General features: G+C 41.3%; 1 protein-coding gene across 3 annotated transcripts in view; it reads left to right on the top strand.

The window, feature by feature from the left end:
• The window catches only part of colgalt2b (collagen beta(1-O)galactosyltransferase 2b), a 28,470-nt gene extending 5,463 nt beyond the window's left edge, over positions 1-23,007 (top strand). For all 3 annotated transcript variants that reach the window (XM_054602815.1, XM_054602814.1, XM_054602816.1), the window contains 11 exons: positions 13,165-13,275; positions 13,407-13,524; positions 14,404-14,538; positions 14,636-14,840; positions 16,078-16,197; positions 16,571-16,644; positions 16,939-17,045; positions 17,467-17,599; positions 17,834-17,961; positions 18,511-18,717; positions 21,765-23,007. In XM_054602815.1, coding sequence (XP_054458790.1) covers positions 13,165-13,275; positions 13,407-13,524; positions 14,404-14,538; positions 14,636-14,840; positions 16,078-16,197; positions 16,571-16,644; positions 16,939-17,045; positions 17,467-17,599; positions 17,834-17,961; positions 18,511-18,717; positions 21,765-22,038 — 1,612 coding nt within the window. In that variant the 3' untranslated portion in view covers positions 22,039-23,007. The remainder of the gene's footprint in view (positions 1-13,164; positions 13,276-13,406; positions 13,525-14,403; positions 14,539-14,635; positions 14,841-16,077; positions 16,198-16,570; positions 16,645-16,938; positions 17,046-17,466; positions 17,600-17,833; positions 17,962-18,510; positions 18,718-21,764) is intronic.
• Positions 23,008-27,972: the final 4,965 nt, after the last annotated feature.

Here is a 27,972-nt window from a genome sequence, read left to right as displayed (position 1 = left end):
GGAGGGGGTCTCTTGCCCCAGGTAGGGTCCTGTAGTCTGTTTTCTCTCATAGAGCAGACTGACATAATATAAAGTTATCAAAGAGGGACCCTGCAGGTGAGAGGGATGAAAGGAGGCATTGAGTTGGTCTGACAGCAGGATTGGGGAGGGGTGTGTGTGTGTGTGTGTGTGTGTGTGTGTGTGTGTGTGTGTGTGTGTGTGTGTGTGTGTGTGTGTGTGTGTGTGTGTGTGTGTGTGTGTGTGTGTGTGTGTGTGTGTGTGTGTGTGTGTGTGTGTGTGTGTGTGTGTTTGTATGGTCTGGATGAGGGTTATGCAAGCTGATCTCATAGAAAATCAAACAGCATCTGCGAGATTTAGAACGGAGACGGGTTTATCATCAAAGTGCAGATGTGAAGAATGTGAGGTTGAAGACATAACAGCTCTGGTGGTGGATGTCTTGCTTTTTTATGTTTGCAGAGCGACTGTCTGTTCCTAATTCAGAGAGACCCTCACCCAAAAACACACACACACACACACACACACACACACACACACACACACACACACTCACACACACACACACACACACACACACACACACACACATAATTACCCGCTGGAGAAACTCAATACAGAGAGAAGGGAAGGGGCCCTTCTCTCTGGAGCTAAGTGACTGAGCTAACATGGCCTTGTGAGTGGTTTAACTTACAGAGGAAGGGCCCCCATCAGTTATGAGTGGCATCTCTCCGCTCTGCAGTCAGTGCAACAACAACAGAAGTCACAGTGTATATGTGAAGCAGACAGTCCAAGTGTGTTTGTTGTAACAGGAGAGTGTCCCGGGTTTGAGAGAATAAGGACAAATAATCACACACATAAGGTCCCAGTCATCATCAGCCTTGGATAGAGGACTGTTTTATTCAGGCAATTCATTTTATTTCAACAGCCACCACAGAGGCTAGTATTTTCCACGACTGTGCACCGACTGCCATACAGTATTCTGATGTTTGTATAAGAGTTTATAATGCACTGTGCTTTAAATCCAGTATGATTATTAGTGAACACATAGGAGCCCATTTAGCACTTTGAGAAAACTGTGTTTGCAGCATGAGGGTCGTCCAAGAACCACTAAATGATCGAATGAAAATAAGAACCACTAAATAGTGTCACTGTAGTATGTGGTGATGATTTGTGTCTGTGGCAGTGATACTTCAGAAGAAAAAAGAGTGAAAATTGGAATACTTTACACATCTCATGTTAGAGGGAGGATTTTTCTCAGTTTGAAAACTTAATTGTCAGTTTTTGGTTAAATGTACTCTACTTTGCTCACGCAGCTCTGCGCCTTTTTCTTTCTCTTTGTCATCATCATTACTGCCCAACATGCAAGCCAAACCACCCAATAAATGCTAAATTGCAATTCAACTCTCACTAAAGCCTTAATTCCACATTATAGCATTTCACAGTGTGTTAGAGAGCAACAAGTGAGTGCAATATGACATCAGGACAACTACAGTTTAAAAGAGAAGAGAAGAAGTGAAGGACGAAAGCAAATCCTGTTACATTTTACTCCAAGTTGGTTGAACAGTCCTACTTTTGAAAACCTGTCTTAGGACATTTTTTTGTCTTTATTTGATGGTTCAGTAGCTTCAGGAAATTAGAGCCAGAGGGGGCGATATGAGGAGTGGGTCTCCAGCTGGACTGGAGCCAAGAGCTTTGTACAGACACACACATCTTTACCCCTGAAGCAGCCTGGTTTCTCTACTTCACTACGATCAACAGCTTGTCTATATGGATGGTAGACAGATTGAAGTAGGGCACTGGGGAATCTACAGCGAGTGGCTGCGAAGCCCCACTTTTTGTTCCTCCCTATTGTTCCACTCTGGAGCTTCAGGTCTGAACAGAACAGAATATTTTCTATTCCTCCCCACTACTCATTTCAAACATGCAATCCAAAAGAGACAGAGCAAGGAGGAGTAGGGAAGAGGGATAAGGATGATTAAACATAATAATAATCAGTGGTGATAAAAGAGGAGAGAAACTTAAAAGTGTAGTAGCAGCAGGACCCCAGCCTCTCTTTAACATCTAGATTTTGCTCCAATGGGAGAGGGGAAAAGTTGTGGTTTGGTTGTGTTGCATCTGTGTGAATGTGCATGTATTATAGTTTAAACATAAAGAAAGTTTATGGAGATCAACAGTTGCAGAAAGTTAACTAAGTTCCCTCTCTGGTCTTGAGAAAATGCAGTTCACATTATGGCGGGACACACCCTATTTTAAACATTTCCCCTTGGATCCGGTAATTTACTCTTCAGTTCTATTGTGTCTTGCTTCATGGTAGAAAAAGCCAGTATTTGCATTGTGGTACTATCATTATACAGAGTTTTTAAGACATTTTTAAACTTCTTTGTCATATCTCAGCCGTCTGAAATTATTTGGACGGTCTGGTTTTACAATTTTCATTCAAGATTTGCAATAAGAAATGTGGCATTTTCAAGATTCCAACGCGCAAGAAGAAAAAAAACAAACTAATCAGAGCAGAGGAGTCACTTGATGCAGCTGATTTTTAAAGATAACTGCAGCTTTAAAGAGTCTGCTCAACAACCCGTTGAATGGCAAAATCATGCATGGTTCAAAATATCTAGACAGACTTTAGGCGGTCTGAGACCAAAGTTTTCCAGTTTGGGCCTGTTCACATGATAATCTGCACCGATCACCACGGTCAGGTCTCCTCCACCCTGCTACTTCAGCCCCTGACTCATGCTGACAGTTGTTTGGCCAGCAAACTTTGCCTTTAGAAGTTTTCCCTCTGCAAGTGGTTGCAGGTCTGACAGAGAGGTGGCAGAGCTGCGAGAGAGACTCACACACTGCTGTTAAAGAATGAAAGAATGCAGGGAATTAGAGAAAGAGGGGGATGGTCGGGGGGGGAGAAGGTGGTCAACAATGTTGGAAAATTACCCAGAGGGCATTTAGCTGGTTGGTTAATCCACATTCCCACAGTAGCTTGACCACAAGTGCGATTCTGTCTTTCTTTGGTTGCGGTTTCTTCCGTCCTGACAGCAGTAAAAGAGTATTCATGTTAGCAAGAAAGGCTAATAATCTGCCCAGTGAATGCTGAAGAAACTCGAAAACGGTAGCACTTGGTATGACCTAGTAGTGATAATGAGTGAAGGGTCGTCAAGTGGCGACTGTGCCTCAGGGGTTAGAGCGGGCCGTTCATTAATCACGAGGTCGGTGGTTTGATTCTTGGCTCCGTTAAGGATCCTTGTCCCCATGTAGGAGTGTATGAGTGTCCTTGAGCGAGACTCTGAACCCCAAGTTGATCCCACTGCTCCTAAACTCTTGAATGTATGTGAAGATTAATATAAAGGTTACGTTTATGTTGACCAAGGTGTACGAAGCTAAAGCCAGCAGCAAGTTAGCTTAGCTTAGCGTAGAGACTGGAAACAGTCTGCTAGCCTGGCTAGCAATCTACCTACTAGCACATCTAAAGCTAACTAATTATTAGCTTGTTTGTTATGTCTTGTACAAAAAACAAAGTGTTGCGCTGTAAAGTTGTGGTTTACAGGTGTTTATGGTGGCCAGACAACCAATGGAAACTTTAGTTTTTGTGCTAAGCTAAAAAAAATGCCCTAAATGCACAAGAGTGGAGAATGATATGAAAATATTGGGAAGGAGATAGAAGGATGGATGAGATGCAACCAAGGCTACATAGCTCCTCATAGCATCCCACAGCTAACTAGATTCCCAATGAGTGAGGGGTTGAGTTTAGAATTCAACTGCTTTTATCTTTTGCCAGCCAACAGTTGGTTTTTTTTCCTGGAGTTGCTATTTTTAGTAAGCAGCTTTAAAGGATTGCATGAGCTGTGAACTTTCGTTTGTCTTAAAGTTTTAGGCTCAATGCAGACAATTATCTCTGCAAGTCAAGGCCTGCCTGTTATTGTTTTGCTCCTCAAACTGCTTTACTTGCTGTTTGCCGTCTGCTGCTTACTGCCTGCCGGCGTTGTTCGTTGAAGGGAAGTGCTTTCCCAGGTGCTGCGCCGGGTGTCGAGACGGTGATTTGTGGACTGATCCATAAAGAGGGTGTCAGAGCGCTGGCATCATCGGCTTTCCCCGCACGACTGGTTTTCTCGCTTTCATAATGTCATGTTGTTTATTTACTCGTTCATCATACGACCACTTATTCCATATTTATGACTATCATTGTGCTTTATAATGATAGATAATGCAGAGATGGGGATTTGTGGTATGAATTTTCCACTCGTTAACCTTTAATAACCATATATATATATATATATATCATTGTACAACCACTATAAATCCTGATGCACCCTAAGGTACGATGTGACTCTATAAGTAAAGAATTTTCCACAGTCGCCCAAATACATAAATGCTGACCGTCTCGTGACAGATGTGTCCTGAATACCTTTGTATACTGTAGCTCCTGTCAGACACTGAGGGAAGTTTGATGTAATTGTATCCTGTATCTACTCTATTATTGATTGATGTGAGAGTATTGGATACTTCGTACCATATCCAGCTTCACTGAAGCATCTGGTAAAAATGATTTGCCCCCATGTGATAAAGCATAAACAATATTTATGTTATCTTGACACAGCAATAAATGGACCACAAAACATATTTGAATGCTGAGTAAAGCTCTTTTTGACTGTATGATTTATGCTGACTGCAGTGTTGTGATTCACAGTGGCCTGTTCTTCTTACAGCTACTGTCAAATCTGACTTTTTAAGAGCCCTTTTGAACCAAGACATGTCCGTACTCTAATGGGACACTTGTCACTTTTTTATTTGCCTGGTTAACTGCTGAGACTGCTGGCCATATCTTAGGATGCATCATTTTGTTGTGGGTCAAGCAAATTGTGCTTAATTTGAAGACCAACAGAACTGGCAAAAGCAAATCTAATATGCAGGAAATGGCATAAAATAGTGCGTCTTCAATTTAAATAGTCCAAAAACAACTGAAAATGTGACTTTATGGATAAGAGGGACACAGCGTCCAGTAGTGATTCTGAGGTTGCATGCTATCTTTACATCCCAAGGTACCATTATGCAGAATATATGCGGTTTTCTTAACATTGCCTGGTGGCTTACCCACTATTTGAATGTCCTCAATCATATGGATCATAAGACCAAAAAAGAGAGAGCTTTGTGATCAATAAGTCCTAAACAACAAATGCCAAGGCACACTACTTTGCAAAAATGAAAAAGCCTTTAATAGACACTATGTACTTTTTATGTTCATAATAGTACATAATAAACCAATTATAACTATCAATATCTATAATGTTAGCAATTCCATTGCAATTAATCAATAACATCAGATATTCACAATCATATGGATCATGTTGTCTAGCCTGCTACAATATTATTTCCACACACATGTGCCTATAGAAAATATACATCGGTCTGTCATTCGTCTTTTTAAAAACATAAATATGCATGACAAGCTTGAGCATGCAAGAGGTTCCCCGAGGTATGTTTGGCTTTGTGTTATCTGTTGTATACAGATCAAATATATCGTTGCGTATTTTTACTCCCTCTCTCTCTCTATATATATATTTTATATAAATAGACATATATTAAAAATGGAAAGAATCAAACAAACTTAAAAGGTTATCAGGTTTGTGTCGTTGTAGGCATTTCCTCGTGCCAGGTGTGTTACCTCAGGCTCCATTCCTCTGTGGGAACGCACCAGTGAAGCACAGATTGTTCCAGGGTTTGTCATGCAGGGAATTTGGCCAATTTAATGAGAGCAGTTTATCCAAGTGTATGGAATAAATTATCAGAATGGGACTGGCCATCGTGTGTTTAAAAATGGGCATTTGTGAATGATTAGCAGCGCATGCTTTTGGTGTGTGTCAATACGGATTAGATCACAGAACTGGCACTTTGTAGTAAGATGAGTGGGTTTGATTATCTTTATAGTTCTGGTGCAAATGTGCAAGCATGTCTCCTTTCACATATGTCTGTGTGTGTCTGAATGCTATAGCACACATGATGGGTGTGTGTTTCTGCTCTGCTCCTCTGGCACAGCCCATATTTTCCATTCACTCTCCCAGTTACCTCATAAGGCCCAAGGCGAGCCAGATCCTCCATATGTGGAGAAACAGGCCACATCATCTCTGACCTCACAATCATTATCACCTGAGGAGTCGTATTTTGCAGCCACATCCAATCCGTGGGAAATTGAGAAGGTCATTTTAACATCTGCTCAGGTATTTGACATATTGTCCAGAAACGCAGGGTAACATTTCCCAGATGAGCAGCTGGTAATGACACAAACTCACCGGAGCAGAGGGAGATACTCGTATCTTCTTTCTGGACTGGAGCACAGTTTCCTTTAAAGAAACGACGTTGTACACACTATATACAAACTTAGAAAGCCAACCATATCCGGAACATTTTACAGAACATTTGATATCAAAGGAAGCTGCTCATTTACAGACACGACTAGTTTAAGTTGAGTCTCAGATGGCTTCAGATGAAGTAGTCACAGCACATCTGGCATTAGCTCCCTGCTGTGAGAAAGTTGTCGCTTTTCTCAGCTAACGCAGCTACATCTGGAGTACGTTCCATCCATGTTGAACATGTTTGTGATGTTTTGGACAGTAAAACAACACCACAGAAAATGTGAGAGTGGCCACATTTTATGTTTTTATTTTTTATTAATCAAGTAAATAACTGCAATGAAATCAGGACCTAATGAAATTTGAATTCTTGTCAACCAATTCAACAAAAATACTTTACTACAGGTCTGCCCCCTCTTAATCGATTATTCTAAGAATTTGTGATTTTGTCTTAGTCAACTAAGATTTCTTTACTCAATAATTATTTTTTTTATGCATTTTCATGCCGAAGAACGTATTTCAAAGAAAATTATCAACACAGTTCTGGTAAACAAAATATTTAAAATGGTGCTTTTGTGTGATTCTTTGTGGAGAAACTCAGTTTTACAGATCTGTCAATTAAATCATGTAATCGATTAGTCTACTGAGAATGTCTTTAGTCAAATACAGCCCTAATATTACTGTACGACTGCGACTTCCCCTCACATTCCGCCTCAAGCCCATTAGCTTCTACTGACAAAGTTAATCTTAATAAACAGCTCAATAATATGTAGTTTCACTTTTAAAAATGAGGCTGAATGATTTCCTTCTGATTGCTTTGAGCAAAGTTACTCAAAGAGGAGTAAACAGATCATCTGTTGGGGACTATTTTCAGCAGTGGGTTAATACATATTTGGTGGTCTGCTGAGTGTTTAGAGTATCGGGGAAGTGAATGTGTGACTGACTCAGAATACAGTGTGGCTCATTGAAGTGTTCCTACTGTTCTGGTGTGAAATAGACATGAAGCACATCATTAATTACTAAATGGCACAGTGTCCATTTTCCAAACACAGTGACTTCAGAGTCTAATCTTTGCCAGCCTTTCACTGAGCCTCAACCAGAAACCTCTCTTTTCTGCAGCTGACGATGTTGTACCTGCCAACAGTCCGTCCCAATCCTCTTGGCCCTGAAGCAAGAGGGTATTCATGGGAACGGTTTTCTCTGTTGACCCGACATATCTGTTCAATCAGCTTTCAGTAAACAAAGATCATTTACTTTCTAATCCCTGAGCCTTTTTTATTTATCTCTCTCTCTCTCTCCCCTGGAGTGAAAATGTGTGTTCCTGGCTATAGACTGTGGATTCTTGCTCAGATGCCCCATGTGTACTAGCTCACTTCCAGCAGCAATAATAGAATTGGCAAACACTGAAACACAATGGCATCTTGGAATGAGCACTCTCATCTGGAGAGTGAGAGGCCTGGATGTGGAATGAGATATTGGCGAAGTAAAGAGAATGAGCTGGAGGATGAAACGGGTTCCACTGTTCATCAGTGAGGGAAAGTGTTCAGAGAAATGTTTTCATGAACAGTGAGTATTCATGAGTTCTCATAGAGGAAATATAATTTTAGCACCGTCTGTCTATGTGTGTGTCACCTCTTCCGTCTGTTTTTTGAGTCGTCTCTTCTTGTCCTCTTTTACAACCAGACTGTGTTTCAGTTAATGAGTTCATATGACTGCATTACTGAATTTGTTTTGGGTCTTTAGAGTGTAAATAGTCGCTTGTGTCCATTTGTTTCATTAAAACAGTTCTATACCCATTACTGACATTGAGGGGAAAAAAATCAATGGGCTCAATGTGTTTAATAACCAACATTTAGGGTTTCTGGTCTAGCCAGCTAATGTTACAGAGTTAATGGAAATTAACTGGGAGAGGCTTGCTCTTATGATGACTGAGCTTCTAACCAGAGAGTGTGCAAAAATGGTTCAGAACTGCACGGAAAAAAGGTACTAGATTGGAGATATACAAATTTAATCCCATGAGATCACATCACATCAGTGTATAGTAGCATACAGTGAGACACCTTTTTCTCCCCTAAAACCAAATGACTACTTAGCTTAGGGCCAGAAAAAGCATTTCCTGGGAGGGAAGGGCATGCATTTTTCCCAGTGGCCATCTGCAGTACTGCAGGTTTCTCCTGCCATCCAAAAAACACTTACCGAAAGATTTTACATTACATTACATTACAGTCATTTAGCAGACGCTTTTATCCAAAGCGACTTACAATCAGTAGTATATTACATATCATTCACCCATTCACACACTGATGACAGGCTACCATGCAAGGTGCCACCATCAGACTCTAACTAACATTCATGCAACATCCAGTCCACACCGATGGCAAGCCTTCAGGAGCAACTTGGGGTTAAGTGTCTTGCCCAAGGACACATCGACTGCCGAAGCCGGGTATCGAACTTTAAAAGATTATTCTGGAAAACTTTTAACTGGGGGATCAGGAATGCAGACGGGGTCAATTTATATTTGTACTAAGACTTTTTTTAACTATGATAATGCAATAGTTGAATGCTTAGACATGCTACTTTTAAGTGTGTGATTGCAATGTAAGGTTTACGGGTAGGAATGGTTTGCAAAAGCTAACCAGAAAGACAGAAAACTCTATATGTTCTATTTGCCGCCTGAAAAGCTTTTGTTTTGTATTTAACGACTCACATCTGGGAGGCCTGTTTCTGTTTTCCACACTACACCTCATGAGAGACTGTGTTAATGGTCTTTGCAAATGCAATTGCAGCATTATTTCCACCCAGGCTTCAATGCAAATGTTCAGCAAAAACTAATGCAGAGGGGTTCAGGGTAGTGAATTACAATGCAGCACTAAAGGCTCCTCCCATCCTGTCTCCTACCAACAGTGAACACTGGCTTCCCTTCATATCTAACCGTGATACATATATTTTCCCAGTCTTGAATATGAATACTGAATATTACACTTCAGTGCAACCCCATCAGCCCCGGCTACTTTTGTTGACCCTGAGACTCATGAGGAATTTCCCTCCCTTACCCCGTCAGTCCAACCAACCCCTCCTCTTTCTTCAGTGCCCTGCTAGGTCATCAAGAGGCCTGCAGCCACGTCAGCTTCAGACTATACTGCAAAGTCAACACACACATGCATACGCACACACACACTGGCATAGTTATTATGTTTTTAAAGGCATCCACGCTCTGCTCTGAAACGGGCATTCTTGCTTCTTAATTACATGCAGCACCCGGTCATTATTGGCAACGATATTAGTTTATTTAATCAACAGTCAGCTGACACTGGCCTGCTGGATCAGTTCAGACCTGTGTTTACCTTTAAGGGCCAGTCTCTGAGACAAGCCTCTGTGTTTAAAGGCCAGATGTCAGCCCTCTCCTCCGCTCTCCACTCTCTCCCTGTTATCTGACACACTCCTGCAGTGGATAACCCCTAATAAAAAATAAAAAAAGTGGGAGGGAGAGAGAGAGAGCCAGAGAGAGCGATGAAGAGGGTCGATGATCACATAACTGTAGGTGCTGGAGATGCAGATGTGACCAACGTATCAGTAGTTTTACTGCAGGATTGCTGAAGTAAACAATCAAAATCGCCTTAGTATCAGAATCCGCTGACCAAGAAATCAATTGGAATTTTGTTATCTACGGACATATGTCCTGTTTTCCAATTTCCCTCCATTATGTTGGTGATAATACTCCACAGAGTAACTGATTAAGGTCAGGTGTAATATGTGGATGCTTTGAGAGAAAGTACAGATGGGCGGGTGCACTGAGATTTGCTAACGAAGGGGGAGAATAAAGGGGACGTTGATGAAGCGATGGAGAGAGGGGGGAGTGGCGTGGCGTGTAGGTGAGCTGGTGGGAAACATGTGGTGTCCAGATGCTGATCATAAAGACAGAGAAGGGGAGAGAGGACACCCCACCTCAAAGCTGCAGGCAGCGGATTAATGAGGCTGCAATTTACTGTAAACTTCCCCCCCCAAAAAAAGGCATGAGGAGACGCAGCAGGAGGGGAGAAAGGGAGAGATGTAGAGGTATGGAGGGGGTGAGGAGGGAGCCCATATTGTTGTGACTTTTGTGAGCTGCATACGATAACAACCTTATATCTCCATTTGAATATTGTCACAGACGTCCAGGAAATGTTGCCAGAGGCGGATGCTTCCCTACAGTTTGATGAAATATTCATAATCCTGTAGTTTCAAAGTGTTTGGCAGGAACTGTGGAGCCTCTTTGGCAGCGAGGTCAAAGCAAAGAGCAGTTCATCTGCGGAGGGTTATCGTGCCTGAAGGTAGAGGAAGAAAGACAAGCGCATCTAAAATGAAAGGAAATTGAGGAGAGGATTCCCCCCATAGAAATGTTGTGAAGCACAAAATGAGCCATATCTAAAAACGGATATGAATGAACTGGATGCTGTTTTCTTTGCCTGATCAAACATGCAGCGTACGCATGAACAAAAGCTTTTCTTTGATTCACATAGATTCTAATCCATTTACATTTTAGCCTGATAATCTCCATAACACAATCAGGGAAATGATTCCCTTTTATAGGCAAAATCTGCTTATGTATTGAAGTAATCGTTCAATTGAGAAAGGGAGTTTTCTATTATTTTTTAGACATTAAACCTTTACAAACTGATTGGACACAGGTAGCATGTGTCCTGCCAAGAAGAGCTTATGAAAGAACAAAAGGGACTCTTCTGAGATTTTATATTCCTTCAGATGTTTGTGGGCCAAAGAAAAAGCATCATTAGCACAAGTTAGTCTGATCATTCATTTTCAAAGGGTTTTAATGAGCTCTTTGAGGAATTCACCAAAATGATGAATCTTTATTGGTGATAACATTTTAGTGTAAGCAGTAAAATAAAGGCTAACAAACACTCCTTTTCAGCCCCTCTTCCTCCTTTATCTGAATACTGAATACTCCTATATATATTTATTTATACTGTACCATGTATTGTTCTTTACTTAAACTTCCCAGAAGTTCCCTCCTGTTAAATCTCTGCCTGGAGCTGCCTCTGTCATTGGGGGATGGCGTGTTGGAACACATTTATCTCCCCCAGCAATGTGCAGTTTAGCGGTTGAAAAAACATGTTTAATGTGTGTGCACATGTACTCATTACCTGCGATTCAGGTGTTTCAGTGGATTTCCAGCCCATGCTAAAAAAAACACACAAAAAACAACAGCCAATCATCAAGCGGCAGCTTCCGCCTATATAACTCTGGTGGGCTGACGAGAATTCAAACCACATGCATGTTCTTGCAGACTTTCTTTTTTCTTTTTTTACACACACTCAGGTACATTTAAAATGGTAAACTACAGGTTGTGCAACAGATAAATCACCATTCTCACTGCTGTTAAAACAACATTCCCAGGACGCAAAAATGAACGTCCTTATGTTTGTCACACATCTGCAAGTGTAGGCGTGCAAACACACACACAATCACACACTAACATGCTATTCAAATTATTGACTGCTGTGTCTCCTTCGCTCTCCGCCCCTCTACAGCTGCTGGTTATGTGTGATGATATTTATCTGTCTGACTGAAGATTATTTAAATTCCAAACCTCAGAGGGCTCTGCCTCTTCTCTGACTAATCCATGTGTGCAAAGCAAGACTGTGCATGTTTGTATGATTTTCCAATGTGTGTAATTTTTTAGGTTTTTCTAGGGATATAAGCATCTGTGTGCTTGTCTGTGTGAAAACAGGTGTTTCTGAATTGCAATTTGTGTGTAAATGAAGAGTGTGAACCCTGTTATCATACTGCAAATGTGTGTGTGTGTGTTTCCATCTCTGTCCAGCCGTTCTAAAATTGGGTGTGATTTTGGAAGGAGGACAGCAAGGAATATTACAGCAAGCAGTGGAAAACTCCATCTCAGTGTGTGTGTGTGTGTGTGTGTGTGTGTGTGTGTGTGTGTGTGTGTGTGTGTGTGTGTGTGTGTGTGTGTGTGTGTGTGTGTGTGTGTGTGTGTGTGTGTGTGTGTGTGTGTGTGTGTGTGTGTGTGTGTGTGTGTGTGTGTGTACATTCACAGTACAAGCTTCTGCCTTTCCTCTTTAAAGGCAATTTAAATGCAAAGACAGTAAATGTTTATTCCTGAAACTCATATAGAAGTGATAGGGAACTGCACAGTGATACAGTTACAGTTTTTAATTTCTATTTCACAGATTTATATATACACACTCACACATACAGTAGTGGCAGTGTCTTCTGTGAGTCCTCTGAGAGCTGGAGTGGAAATCTCTCGGTTACGAAACAGCTACGTAGAGTGTAAACCACACGAGTGACAAACAAGCAGCAACTTTTACACTGACATCATTTGCTTACAGACTGGTGTTTTTGACATGTTTTTGCATTTATATTCACAAATTCAATTAAGTCAAATATAACCTGGTCCTCGTGGCAGCCCGTTTTGTAGCATGTGTTTGGTATACCTGCCTTTGCTATTTTTCTTTTTACCCAGAGTGCCTCAGAGCATCGTCTGTCAGCGCTGTGGCTCCTCAGACTCCAGCAGTGCAGTTAATTAGGCAGTGAGGCAGCATTGCGACTCTGAGGCTGCCTGTTGTGACATCAGAGAGTAATTGGATAAATGTGGGAGCCTATATCATGTTGTCTGAATGTCATGGCACATAATTCAGCTTTATGTTCGACTTAACATCTCATCCCTGGAAAACAGTGCTGACACGCCAAGATGTTTGTTTTCTGCGTACAGACAGCTGTTTACATCTCAAGTGTTTAGCAGATATGCTAGTTTCAATAGTGTGCTTCGTTAGCATGACGTCCTTTGTTGTTTTTGTTGGGGTTTCAGGGCGGCGACAGACCATAATGTGGACAACACCACTGCTATGTTGAGAGAATGGCTGAAACAAGCCCAGAGCGTCTACCACTACGTGGAGTGGAGACCAATGGATGAGCCCAAGTGAGTCATGGTTTCCTTAGGAATCATTTATTACCATCTATATAAGACTTGGATTCTACCATAATTTGTTCTGTTTTTCTCACATTATTAATCTGTGAGGACCAATTAACTCCCCGTTATCTTTACATCAGGTCCTACACAGATGAGTGGGGGCCGAAGCACTGGCCGCCTTCAAGGTTCAACCATGCGATGAAGCTGAGACAGGCGGCGCTGAAGGCTGCCAGGGAACGATGGGCAGACTACATACTGGTAAGGCTGGAATACTATTTGGATGAATATGCAATAATTCAGTCAGAGACACATTTATAGCAAAAGCTCAGACAGTTTGATTTGGTAGAAAAGGCTCGGCGCTATGAGGGAGCTCTCAAAGAATCTGGGATTCAGGAGCGTTAATTCATAACACATACGCAAATAACACAATTTTGTTTTAGTTTAACAAACAACACCAAAAGTGAAACACATAAGGAAAAGGTTGTCGGGGTAACAAGTAATGGTAACAAGTGTCTGGTTATAATCAATCAATCAATCAAACTTTATTTGTGTAGCACCTTTTTATACAGGTTCAGGCAGTTCAAAGTGCTTCACAGATGACTACAAGTGTCAACAGTGAAAACAACAGAAGACACAAAAGCAATTCAGCAAGTTCAACAATTTAAGACCAATGCATGCCCGACAATAAAATGATAAAAAAGTAATAAAATCAAAATTAAAAACTATAATAAAGTAATAGTAATAAAACTGTATTAAATAAAAAAACTGATTAATAAAATACAATAAAGTTACAAAACTTAAATACATGAAATAGGAAATACAATAACATTAAAATATAATTAAAAGAAAATAAACTTAAATATAAAAAAGACATGAATAAAATAAAATAATAAAATGGAATTATAAGATTTCTTAAAAAAAATACTATAAACCATGGCCATGCTGTACACCTGCATCAGTATGATTGGACGTTACTAGTCAGCTGATGAACCAATGATTGTGAATCATGAAACAGTTGATGCTTATTTCATTTAATAACAATTTGTTTAAGATAAACCAAAAGTCTCTCCAATTTATTTTCAGCATTTCTATGATATGTCCACTGACTGGAACACTCAGACCCTCTCCTCTCTTTAGTTTGTAGACAGTGACAACCTGTTGACCAACCCCCGCGTCCTCAACCTGATGATGGCTGAAAACTTGACCCTGGCTGCTCCCATGTTAGAGTCCCGCTCGCTCTACTCCAACTTCTGGTGTGGCATCACCCCACAGGTACAGTTCAGACTTTAAACTCATACACCTGTTCATCCGCTCAGCTAGATTTATCCTTTGAAACCCTGCTGCTCTTCATCTCCCTCCTCTCCATCAGGGTTACTACAAGAGAACCCCAGACTACCAGCCCATCCGGGAGTGGAAGCGACTCGGCTGCTACACCGTTCCCATGGTGCACAGCACCTTCTTAATAGACCTGCGTCGTGAGTCCAGCAGGGACCTGGCCTTCTACCCTCCTCACCCGGACTACAGCTGGGCCTTCGATGACATCATGGTGTTTGCTTTCTCGGCTCGTCAAGCAGGTCTGTTTGAAAACTCAACTCGCAACAAACTACCACATTCGTAGCGGAGCTGCTACATGGCAGCTTCTCTTTCAGGACTATCTGTGATTTCATCAATTCACCACTGGTCTATTGGAAACGGTTTTTTTCATCATGCATGTGTGCACTGCTCAGGGCTTTTTTCCCCCTTTTTTTTATTGCACACGTGTCAATTTCAAGCAGATGAGGGAATGCATTGAAAAATGGATCCATGTGTTTGTCTTGACTGTGCAACGATCTCAGCGTTGGTAAATGTGCGTGTTTGTTTGACGTGAGAAATCATCCATAGAGAACAAACAGTGCCATTAAGCTTCTCATTACGTAGACAACAAGAGTGTGTGGCATTCTCCTGCAAACTGAAAAGCAAACATATTAAAGCATCCGCACAAACAGAAACAGATATGCAAACACAAAGAGCCGACTTTCAACAATGCAGCATTAAAATGAAAATATTTAATTTTTGAGCGCATTCCTCTTTTTACAAATAAAATTTCAGGTTCATGAGCAATGAATCACCCACAGAAATGCCCAATTATTCGGCCTCGCATGACCGATAGCTCATGGTGGTTAATGTCAGTACTCTGACTATATGAATTATTTCTGCATTCACCATTATGTCACTTTTTTCCCCCATAAAACTTCCGCAGGCTTTTAACACACATTTGAACCAATACTCTGCCAAAACTAACCAAACTGAAATGTAAAAAGAATGAATCTTTGATTGAAAAATGCAACTGCAATAAATGTAATTTCTCACCATTTGAAACTTAATAAAATTAAATAATTAAGGAATGAAGCAATACATATTTTACATAAGAATGATGCCTATTTCTTACAATTTAATAAATGCAATATACTGAATAATTGAATCATCTTACTGTAACACCTGTTGCTTTAAAGAGGGGACAGTTGTGATGGTCAGACACACTGATATAGTTCATCTCTAAATGTGTGTAGTCTACATCCTGGTGCCTACAGAGGGCAACGTACTGTATTTCATCCCTCACAAAGCACCCAATGCTTTGGAGTATCAGGCAGTTTATGTGCAGTGGGAGTATTCATTTGTCTTTTGTGTAACGTGTAGACACAAGTGTGACACTAATGCATGTGGGACGAGGTGTGAGGACCTGAGGCGGTCTTTAATTTGCATGTCTGTTTGAAATATTTGGGTCAGTAGGTTTTATTCACAGAACCATGTGTGTCTGTGTGTGTTTTCCAGGTGTGCAGATGTACGTGTGTAACAGAGAACATTACGGACTCCTGCCCGTCCCTCTCAAAGCTCAGCAGAGTGTGGAAGAAGAGAGCGAGAGTTTCATACACACCATCACGGAGGCTTTAAGTGAGTACACACACACACACGTACACACACGTACACACACACACTCACACACTCCAGCTGTTGTGGCTTTACTATCCATCACGCCTTGATAACTTCACCTCTCAGGTTTGTTTCTTCTCCTTCTTGACCTCTGCGACCCTCAGTGATTACATCCTGTCAACCCCTCTTTGCTTCTCCTCCTCCTCCCTCTCTTCCTCTGTTTAAACAACCCCCACCTCCCTTTCACTTTCTCTCCCTTTTGGCCTCCACCACTGCTCAGATTTTAAATAAAGCAAATTAAATAAACCACCAGAATCCAGAGGAAGTTTGGATATTTTCTAATCCTGTTTTTGCTGTCTTAACCTTTTCGCCTCTCTTCTCTTTTTGTCAACAGTTGACCACGACATCGAGCCCTCTGAACACCTGTACTATCCACCCTCCCCACAGGACACCATAGGCTTTGATGAAGTGAGTTATGAGCTCTGCCTGGAGGAACATGGGTTCTTCAACTTCTGTCTCTTTGTATATTTACTGTAAATCAGCAACTTCCACTTCCTGTTATTGTAGCCTTTCCTTGTGTCTCCAAGTTCTTCTTCTCCTTTTGCTTTTTCCTTCATCACATACCATTATACTTCTCGTATTCCACAAAGACAAAATATGATAAAATTACATTAGGAATAAACTTACAAATTGAGGTGTCAGAGCTAATTAAAATGTTTTCTCCTCAATAACTGTCTCCTTTTCTTCGGTTTAAATGTCTAGATATACCTTATCAACCTGAAGCGTCGGCTGGACAGAAGGACCAGGATGTTGAAATCAATGTCCTCGCTGGGTCTACATGCCACCATGATGGAAGCAGTGGACGGAAAGTAGGTCACAAACACACAGCCCTGCATGCACATGTCGAACTGAGCTGAAGTTAGAAGGTTTTTCCACCTGAAACATTTCATCTCCTTTTAACTTTGCTCCCTGAACATCAGCTAAGATAATGCCCAGTCTCCCGTTTGTTACTGCTTCTTTTCTGACATCTATAGCCAGACATACTTTCCAAACAGAGCTGTGATGTTTGCAGCAAAAGCCTCGACTTACTTTCCCTCCTCGGCGCTCACTTTAATCCACCATTGAGAATGTCCTAATCCTTCTTCCAGATGTCGTTTGTCTGACAAAATGTATTACTTTGTTGTGTTTTGCAGTGAAGCTGTTTTCGCTGATGACAGACTCAGTTGCATATGTGAATACTTTTTATTTTCCCACTACTACTCATACATTTCCCTTCTCCATCCCTCTCAGGGCTCTCAATTCGTCCCAGCTGCAGGCTCTAGGAATAGAGATGCTGCCGGGCTACAAGGACCCTTACTCAGGCCGAGTACTGACCAGAGGGGAGATCGGTTGCTTCCTCAGCCATCACTCCATATGGACACAGGTGAGAGTAGGGGAGAGTAACTCACTAATATGGGGAAGAGAAGATCTGTGTAGTTCAACAGAGAGTCGGTCTCGTCACCTCTAGTTTGTATTCCTTGTTATCATTTAGATAAATAACACCGCACAAACATCACCAGGAATAATGTAAAAGAGAGGCACATTCTGAACAGCTGGCAAAACCTCAGCTTTTATTCTTTCATTTTAAGTGAGTGTGTTTGTGTTTTCTTACCTCTAGGTGTTGGAGCGAGGTCTCAAGAGTGTTCTTCTCTTAGAGGACGACGTTCGGTTTGAACCCAGGTTTAAACGACGGCTCCAGGCCATAATGGATGACATAGACAAAACCCAGCTGGACTGGGACCTCATGTAAGAACACACAACCATCCACACACACATACACACTCACAGTAATTATGCCTCTGCGTTGGTGACAGCTGTGGCCGCAGGCATTGTGTTTTTCTAGGGATCAACAATACTGAGTTTGGCCTGACGTGTGGACAACAATCCACAATCTGGCGACAAGTGGTTGGAAAGCGGGAGTAGATGTACAACATATGTGAACTGATAAGAGGCAGGTGCGCTTGATTAGCTGATGGCAAACAGGTGAATGTGATGAGCAGAGTCGGGGGGGTGAACAAGGGAGACCAGGCCCATGCCAGCACACAGAGACAAAACAAAACACAGAGAGACAAACGGAGATCACAGGGAAAATACATAAGTTGTTGATAAGGATACAATTATGAAGTGATGATATTTCGCACCGACATGTATATGAGCTGCAAGTGGACTAGTTAATATAACCACTATGCGGTGATTCAATTATTTTTTATGTATAAATTGAGTATTTTAAAACTAAAGGATTGCATCCATTTGTGCAAAGCCTCACCAGCGCCCCCCTTTCTGTCTCCACTCCAGCTACGTCGGGCGTAAGCGCATGCAGGTGCAGCAGCCGGAGCAGTCCGTGGACGGCGTGAACAACCTGGTCAAAGCCGACTACTCCTACTGGACGCTCGGCTACGCGCTGTCACAGCAGGGAGCCAGGAAGCTGCTGGCTGCAGAACCTTTCAAAAGGATGCTGCCCGTCGACGAGTTCCTGCCCATCATGTTCAACAAGCACCCAAAGTCAGTCTTTACTTCGGTTTTTTTTTTCTGTTTTTTAAATTACAGTGCTTCACTGAACGTAACAGGAATAACGTGTACATGCAAGTTGTATTTGAGGCATGTGATGCAGAACACCGCAAAGCTACAAAAAGAAGTATAATGTTCAAAGATACAGACATAGACCCTTTTAGTATTCTGGTTTATGAAGAGACGGACAAATATTTACCGAGGACCACAAATAGATGATCGCAGGTGCACTCTATATCAGGTACTCCACATTCAGAATAAACATGAAGATGCAAAATTAAAAAGCTGTATTTATAGAACACAGTGAAGCGTGCATGCTTAAAAACAGACTCCAGGGCAATAAACCGGAGCAGAAATACTGAAGCACCTACTGTACAGTAATTATCTATACATAGACACAAACATGCATTCTGGCTGGCAACGTTTTAGACAGTTGTGTAGTATTCTAGTTTGTTCTCGTGTGGTAGACCACAGCCTCCAAAGTTATGTTCCCTATATGTCTCTACGTCCTTTTTCTTTCCCCTCCTTCCCCAATAATGTCCCTCTTTTCTTTCGTTTTCTTTTCAGCACCACCCCCACTTCTTCTACTTCTTCTTCTTCTGTGCTCTGTCACACACAGGGCTTGGATTGTTCTTGGGGTTCAGTGGGTACGGGGCTTTTCACAGCACACACAATGCCTGCTTTTCTCTTTCTGTTCTCCTTGGGGATTCCTGCCGTGGCCCCACTCCACCTCATCACTCCTTCCCATTTACTTTATCTTCTCTTCCTTGAAATCAGCCCTCTGTCTTTCCTGGCTATTCTCTTATTCTTCATCTCTGTCTTATTCTTAAATTTCTTTTAACATTCCCTCAACAGAACTTTTACTTTCTTTGCACACCTTCTCCCTCCCTGTGTCACCCACCCATCCTCCCCCTTCCCTCTCTCGCTCTCTCTTTGAGGAATGTGGGCCAGCACAGCTCTTCCTGCTGGTTGGAGAAGGGGACAGGATTCCCATTGATAGAGGCCGGAGCATGGGGGTGGGGTAGAGATGGACACCATGTGTATGTGTGTGTGTGTGTGTGTGTGTGTGTGTGTGTGTGTGTGTGTTGCTATATAAATACATGGAGATGTGTGTCCAGTGTGCAGTGTATAGATTACTAGGTAAACAGTGAGAGAAGGTGAGTTTGTTCAAAAGGGAAAGAAATAGGAAATATAGATAGAAGCAAAATGTGTTGTATGTTACATAAATGAACAGCAGGGGATTATGTGCTCTGTTTGAATTGAGGAGATTATGTCACATATGTTGTTTTTAGGAGGAAGAAGGCCGTACGCTGAGACAGTTTGTGCTCTAAAGGGAAATACAAGACAGTAAACCCAGTGAAAAAGGGCCCCATTGCGTGAAAGACGTGTGTTTGTTTGTAGTGTGATAAAGGTGTCGGGTGTCCCTGTCTTCATGGGGTGCAGACAGGCTTTAAACAGGCGATTGGACTGCGGGGAGTTGACCTCTGTGGTGACCTCTGTCTGCATGAGCCGCCCAGGCTGACGTGTCACAGCCAAACATCCCTCATTCCTCCCTGTGGCCCGGCCGCAGGCTGACGATGACGGGCTGACAGTAGAGCTTTGTGTGGTGTTTTCAGTTTGAAAATAATATAGTGACGTGAAGAGGATTTTGACATGCTGGGATTAAATGTTTTTCCAATTTCATTCACTGTATTGTAGTGTACTGTGATGTAAAGTAGCTGGTGCGTGAACTTTACTTGAACACCCGTATGTTCTGTTTTTTTTTTGTACGTAATACTTCTATTCTATTTAGGGCTGTAACTATTGTTTTTAATTAATAATCTACTAATAATTCTCTAGTTTGGTCTTTTAAACATCATCAATGAGTTGAAAATTATCAATATGGTTTCCAGAACCCAAGGCGTCTACAAATGCGTCTGACGAACAGTCAAAAACCCAAAGATCTCCAGTTAAATATCATATATGGCAATACGAAAAGCATCAGATCCTATTTGAGAAGCTGTAAGCAGATAATGATTTAGTTTTTTAATGCTCGAAAAAAACGACTGAAACATCAGCAGAATAGTTGGAAATAATGTGCTTTTCATTCTACTACATTTATCTGACAGCTATAGACCCTAGTTAAATGAAGAATTGTTACAAATGATGTTAAACTCTACTGAGGTGTCTCTAAATATTGAATCCTTCCACCACTGTTAATACAAAGCATTAAAATACATAAAGATTGTGTGATTAAAAACATTCCTGTCATGACTAAATTGTTCTGCAGAAAGAAGAGTTTCCAGTTCCTCTATATGATATCCTGTAAATTTGCTGTCAGTGGCAGAATTCACATCTGGTACATTGAGTATGGACAACGGAACTTCCAGTTAAAAAGATATGATGAGTCAGTGTTGCAAAATATTCATAATAGTCCTTCCCTTCTCTTCACTTTGTTATAAAGCAGTGAGAGACATAATCATGTAAGTGGCAGAGCACTGACATCACATTTCTACATGTCAACATGTGTTTATTATACAAACAATTTCTTTCCAATGAATCCCTCATAATTTAAAATAACTAACAAGTATTTTTTGATAATATATTTACAGTTGTCATCAGTCATTCCCATATCATAGCAAAGAACTGAAGCTGCACTTTCATTAGCTAACTGATTTCAGCTGACTAGTAACATCCAATCATATTCATGCAGGTGTACAGTACCATCAGAACCTGACACTTCAGCTCCAAAACCTTCCAAAACCTATGTGCTACGTTTCTGATATTGTTGATTTAAACTCTTAAAACAAACTCGCCCGCCACCCGTTAATTCCTAAATATAAAAGAAAAACTCCTTACATTCACTATTTCAAGTTTTCCAAATGTGAGGATTTGCATCTTTTCTCTGTTTTTCTATTATTGTAGACTGAATATTTGGGGTTTTGTACCATTTCAGACGGCACAATACATCCCTTTGAATTCTTAAAGCCATTTTTCTATGACACTAATCACTTCTTTGTCTCTCTCTCCTCCCCCCCCCGTGTCTCCCTCATCCTCCTCAGCACTCAGCACATGTCTCACTTTGAGAAGCGGGACCTGAAGGCCTTCTCCGTGGAGCCGCTGCTCATCTATCCCACCCACTACACCGGAGAGCCGGGCTACATCAGCGACACGGAGACCTCCACCATCTGGGACGACGAGGCCGTGGCCACGGACTGGGACCGGCAGCACGCCCGCAAGACGGCCCAGCAGGGCAACATCCAACCCGTGGCCCAGAACAGCGTCAGCGGAGACTCGCCGCCACCTGCAGCTCGAGCCTCGCGGGACGAACTCTGAGGGCCTGATGCTCAGAGAGAAAGACTGGTGTACACACACTTGGAAAAGACACTTGAACTACAAGCTGACATACTGTACATTCATTCATATATATATATATATATATATATATATATATATATATATATACACACACAAACACACACACACTGGTGTCCAAGTGGATAAAAGCAGAGTGAAGAAGCCTGATGAAGGGACATTGAGGAGAGGAAGACGAGAAACTGGGACGACGGCCAGCAGGCCTTTGACTAAAGCTTTATTTATTCCCCATGTGCCTTTTTTCTTTGCATGTGGAGACAGTTACAGCCCGCGAGAAACTTCACCAACACATGGAAGACAGCTAACATAATTTGAGAGACTTGAAAGAAAAGAAAAAAACATTCCCACAAATAAATTTGAATGCCGTTTAGGAAGATGATTGTTATTTAAAAAGGAACAAATTTGTTGTTTTTGTTTAATGGACAGCAAAAGAATAAAGGAAGCTGTCTGAAAACAACTCTTAAGTGTGCGTTGACTTATGCATGTGCTTACAGAACTGAACATGTGTGGGAGGAGGAAGGCTGAGATGTCGTACCCAAGGGTGCAACTGGCTCGGATGATGTCACACACACACACACACACACACACACACACACACACACACACACACACACACACACACACACACACACACATACACACTGATGGGAGCACAGCCCTTCTTTACCAAGCAGCAGGACAGTAATGGATGTTATAGGTAATGGATGTTATAGGTCTCCGTGTCTTCTGTCACTTGCACAGCGGGCTGGTCCCGCTAGTTAGCATTTCAGAGCATCCATCATGCATCACACGTATCCCGCAGGATGTATTATATATGCAGTTGTGTCCACTTCAGACCCCTGCTTTCAGAATTTACACGTGGTGAATATTTTTGGGATAAACTGAATTATTCATGTCCTCAACACAGGCTGTTCTTCGTTCCGTTGTGGTGCCGGGCTGAACCAATAAAACCTCTTCACTGTTTGTGTGTTTTCACTTAATCTGATTCCAGCATAAACTGACACAGATGTCACCTTACCTTCTAGGCACAAATTTGGTTTATTATTGGATTAGTGGCATTACAGAGAGTTTGGAGACAGAAGCAAGTTTAAAGAAGAGATTGGAACCCATGAGAGCTAAACAACAAAAACAAACTGCTCTCTTATCTCTGTTGGTTTGGAATAGAGCCTTCATTAAGTATTGTTTATTATTGTTTATTAGGTTGAATTGCAAGCCTGACCTTGCTGCAACTGTTCACACAACTTTCTGATATGTCCTAGGATGGAAGACTTTTCCTTCCCTTAAACCTTGCTGATAAATAGCCTCGTGGCTTTTCTTGAAATGGTGGTAAAACATGAAAGGGTTTGCAAGCTCCCAATAAACTCAAGGTTTGAATGGTGAGGACACTCGGTGGGTGTGTTGGCTCCCACTGTTCACACGCTGTGTGAAATTCTGCTCGATGTTTTATGGTTCCTGTCTGCTGCGGGATCGGACAGAGAGAAAGATTGAGAGTGGGGAGGTGGGGTTCAGGTGCTGGTGGTTATACATGATGATGAGAGGGAGAACGAGAGGAATGGAGGAAGGGTATTATTGGAAACAAGGGAGATCTATCTAAAAATGAAAATTCGGCTGTTTTTTGCAGGTTTTGTCTCATAACTCAACCCGTTTGATCAGATAAAGCATAGCACTAATGCTAACCATTCCTCATGCATAAACTCACTTAATATTACTGTCATGCCTAGATTTTAGTTTCTTTATAAACTTTTTTTATTTACAGGGTTGATCTCTCTTTCTGATGCTGTAAAGCCAAAAAAGAGGGTTACGCTGCTCTCTGCTGGTCATGAGTGGAATGACAACCAGATTGTACAGCCTCTACTTTCATAAGGCCTGTCAAGTAAACAACATATACAAATAAAATATAATAGTGCATACTATGATCAATTGTTCAGGAGCAAGCTAGTGCACTTGAACTACAAGAAGCAGGATGTATTTTCAAGTATTCACATCCACACTTAGACAACTCACTCTTCCTCAGCTCTTATATATTGTGCATACTTCCATATAAATACAATTTATTGAAGGAACAGAAGAAAAGGATTGGTATTGGCTTGGTGTTATGAAATCCTTCACACTGCACATCCTGTCTGCATTCATTATCTCAAAGTCATTTTTATTGCAGTGCAGAGTTCAAAATGTATTATAAAGCAAAAAAAACTTTTCATATGATACAATAGATGTGGGTATCCAGTGAACACATGAGATTTCTAAACCTGCTGCAGCAGCCACACTCAATGCTTCCTTTCATATGAAATGTGAAATATCCGGGGCTCCTGATACTCCGATTAATCAAATATTTGCAGTTAAAAGAGAGGAAACAGTCAGTGTGAGGACTTGCAAAACGGTAGGAACCAATCAGTCCAAGGGCTCACTGTCACTCCACTTATCAAAAGCCAAGGTCCACAATGTCACGGGATGCTTGCCTCTTCACAGTCAGTTGACAACTTTACACACCGCCAGATGGCAATCCTCTCTGAACAAACACCGTGAACCGGGCTGGCAACACACTTCAGCCTTCAGGAACTCAGCCTTCAGACCGCAGCATCCAGGGCAGACCAGGCCTGCATGCATTGAACCCGAGCACAGTTAATGCCCCTTTAATGATTCTGACATATCCAGACACACCTGCTGTCAATCAAACCCCTGAACCACAAGCATTGACTTGCAGCAAAACACAACCACCTGCCATCAGTGTCAATAAGTGTTCAGGTGACGATACAGGTTTACCTCGTTACAGTTTGAGCCCTCATCTGTTAACTTTTCAAATGGTGTGACACTAAAGGGAAAAAAGGTTTACAACAAATTGGTGACAGCAACTAGGAATCACAATCAAATATGTGTGACCCTGTCTGAATGATAAGAGGGTTAAGTTAAGCCAGTTTTACGATTAACCCTTCTTCAAGGTTTCAGTGTAAAGTGTACCCTTTAGTTTGATACAAGATGATTGCAAACACCAGAGCAAGAAGCCAATGAACTCTCAGGTGACAAATGCAACAAATAACCACCAGGTGGCTCTAAAGGATTTCAGAAAATAAGAAAAAAAGGATGAGAAAAAAATAAGAAAACATGAATGTACAGACAATAAACAAGAAAATATGAAAGAAAAAGAACATAATGGGAAAATATTATAACAATATATAACCATTTACAGCATCAGCACCGGACCACATGCATCCGAGCAACAGCAAATAAGGACTTAAATCAATTTCTTAATTTAGTAAGCTGTGGCCTGCAGTTAGTGTATAAAACATTGCTCTCTGCAGTAATAAGTTAATTTGATCACCAACTCATTCTTTTTGATGGCTTTTAGGCCTTCAACCATAAAGCTGTTTAGATTACTGTTGCCGTAGGGTAATCCAAATTAAGTTATCTGATTATACTTATGCTCAGAGAGAGAGAGACTATCTTTCATTTGTGTCTTTTACCAGCCTACAGATATTAAAAGCTACCACAGGTGCAAGATAAACGGGACAGAACAAATGTAGTGTTACAGTTAATGAGTCTTTCAGTCACTGAATTGCTTACATGCCTTTATATTACCATAATGGTTGCAAGACACACATTTGTAAGTACTCTTCAATGGTTTTATTTATATTGGGCAAAATCACAAATCATATGTACATTTATGTTGTACATATAGAGATTTAGTATACGTACAAGATACAACGCCCTCGATCAGAACCTCTATTAGGATCAGGAACAAAAAAACAAAACTTTAATGAGTTCACAACACGTATCACCTATCATGTCACACAATCTGATGGATCAAAAGATTCAGTGTAAAACCAGACAGTAGCACAGTTTGATTCACAGAGCTCGGTCTCTCTGCAGCAGAACCCCTGAGACTTTTTGGAGGCAGACAGACACAGTGCAGGAAGACAGAGTGGCATCCACCTGCCGTCCCTGCTGCTCCCACATCACGGATAGAAAATAAAGCAACATCTCCTCGTCATCCCTGGTCGCATATGCCTGTGGTGTCATGCCCTCCACCTGTGCATAGCCTGCAGTGTGTCTCTCTCTGTGTCTGTGATTGCCTGAGTGGAGACAGGTGAGTCAGAGCACAGTGTCACCAGCTGCATCCCATCCTGGAATCAATCATGTGAGGTATGACCAACTGAAGAGTGATATTTCTCCTGTATCTTTTAGTGGCCCGAACAAAAAAAGTCAAGAACAGAGGATAAGAAACTGTTTCCCTATCACGTTAACATCTTGCAACCAGTTGGGGGGGTCCCAACTCCCAGTTTGTGGTCCAACATGCATTAACATCTAGTTACTGCAATGTAAATAGAGCGAGCCAATTTAGACCTTGTTTTTTTTTATTTTAGAAATGGGAAAAGAAATGTCTTTATCAGTTTCAATTTGCATAACTTAACTGATGATCCTATTAGTGCGGTATGCAAAGATAAAAATGCGAATGCTAAATTCTTAGTCATCAAAGGGAACAGCCGGTGATTTTTTTTGTGTTACTGGCAAAATGTGCAATACTTGATGATTCTTTATGCAGCAGGGAGATATCATTGCGTAAGTGGGTGATATGAGTCAGTGATGCTGAGGCCGGTGACTAACTGTGCTGATGTGAGGCCGTGGCCTTTTGACAGAGAGGGGTCGCACGCACATTTAGCCACGTACATAATCCACACATGCACGCACATGTGCGTATGTGTTTGAAAAGACTGAGGAACCAAAAAAGAAGAAGGAAATGGGGGGAAAAAAGAAAACATTGTTATTGAAACATGCACAGTGCCTCTCCTTTTGTTTGTCCTTTTTTCTCTCTCTATCAGCAATCCAGAGAAAGTGTTCTCTTCCTCACACTGATAATGAGTAACTGCTCAGTGTCAACAAGACCTCCTCAGACCTCTGTGTGTGTGTGTGTGTGTGTGTGTGTGTGTGTGTGTGTGTGTGTGTGTGTGTGTGTGTGTGTGTGCACATGAAGCAGGGGAGTGTTGTACTGTCAGTGCAGAACAGGCCGGGGCTGCAGCCAATGGAAAGACACCACAGTAATCTTAAACAATCTAATAATCTGATGAGATTTGTATTTACATATCATGCTAATCCTCTCAAATAATCCCTGTAAAGGATTGAGCAGGAAGAAAAAAAAAAAGCAAACAAAGAAATTAATTTGTGAGTTCATTGTGTGTGTTTGTGTTCCTATGGTAACCAGCAGAGAGCAGTGTGGAGTCGTGAAAAATGACATGAGAGGATCAAGATTTTGTGGTGTTTCATCTAATAAAAGAAACGGCTCAATTTATGAGGAAATGTTATTTGTATAATCTGGAACATTATGCCATCATTTATCGTCTGTTTATAGCTGCTGGGATGTGTTTTCAGCAGTGGAAAGTTAGAAAGTACATTTAGTCTAGTACTTTACTTGAGTATTTCCATATACTACCATATACTTCTACTTATATCATATTTCAAAGGCAGATATTACACTTTTTACGCCACTACCTGTATCTGACCTCAAAAAAAACATGTGATCATCTTCTGTAAAATATGAAGCCTTTTTTAAATAAATGAGCCATCAGTATGTAAAATGGTAAAAATGAGCTTCTATTGTTATTTAACTTTTCATTCTAGTATTACTACTTTTACTTTTAAAAGGATCTGGATACTTCTACAACTGTGTTGTTTTTTTTTAAATCTCATGTACTTGCATAAGATCCTTCTCAGTTAAAAAGTATTTACTATTGTGTTCAATAGAGATGTCTCCTCTTGTGAGCCACTGTTTGGGATTGTGTGAGGGAGAAAAAGGAGAGCGAGGGAGACGTTTTGTTTGTATTGACCCAGACTGAGGGGATCTTAAGTGTGTAGTTTGTATAAAAGTGTGTGTTGTCAGAGTTTAGAGAGCTTTGGCTTCCC

The sequence above is a fragment of the Anoplopoma fimbria genome, chromosome 8, assembly GCF_027596085.1.
Source record: "Anoplopoma fimbria isolate UVic2021 breed Golden Eagle Sablefish chromosome 8, Afim_UVic_2022, whole genome shotgun sequence".
Taxonomy (NCBI): Eukaryota; Metazoa; Chordata; class Actinopteri; order Perciformes; family Anoplopomatidae; genus Anoplopoma; species Anoplopoma fimbria.
Note: the sequence above shows the minus strand (reverse complement) of the source record. Positions and strands in the feature narration are given on the sequence as shown.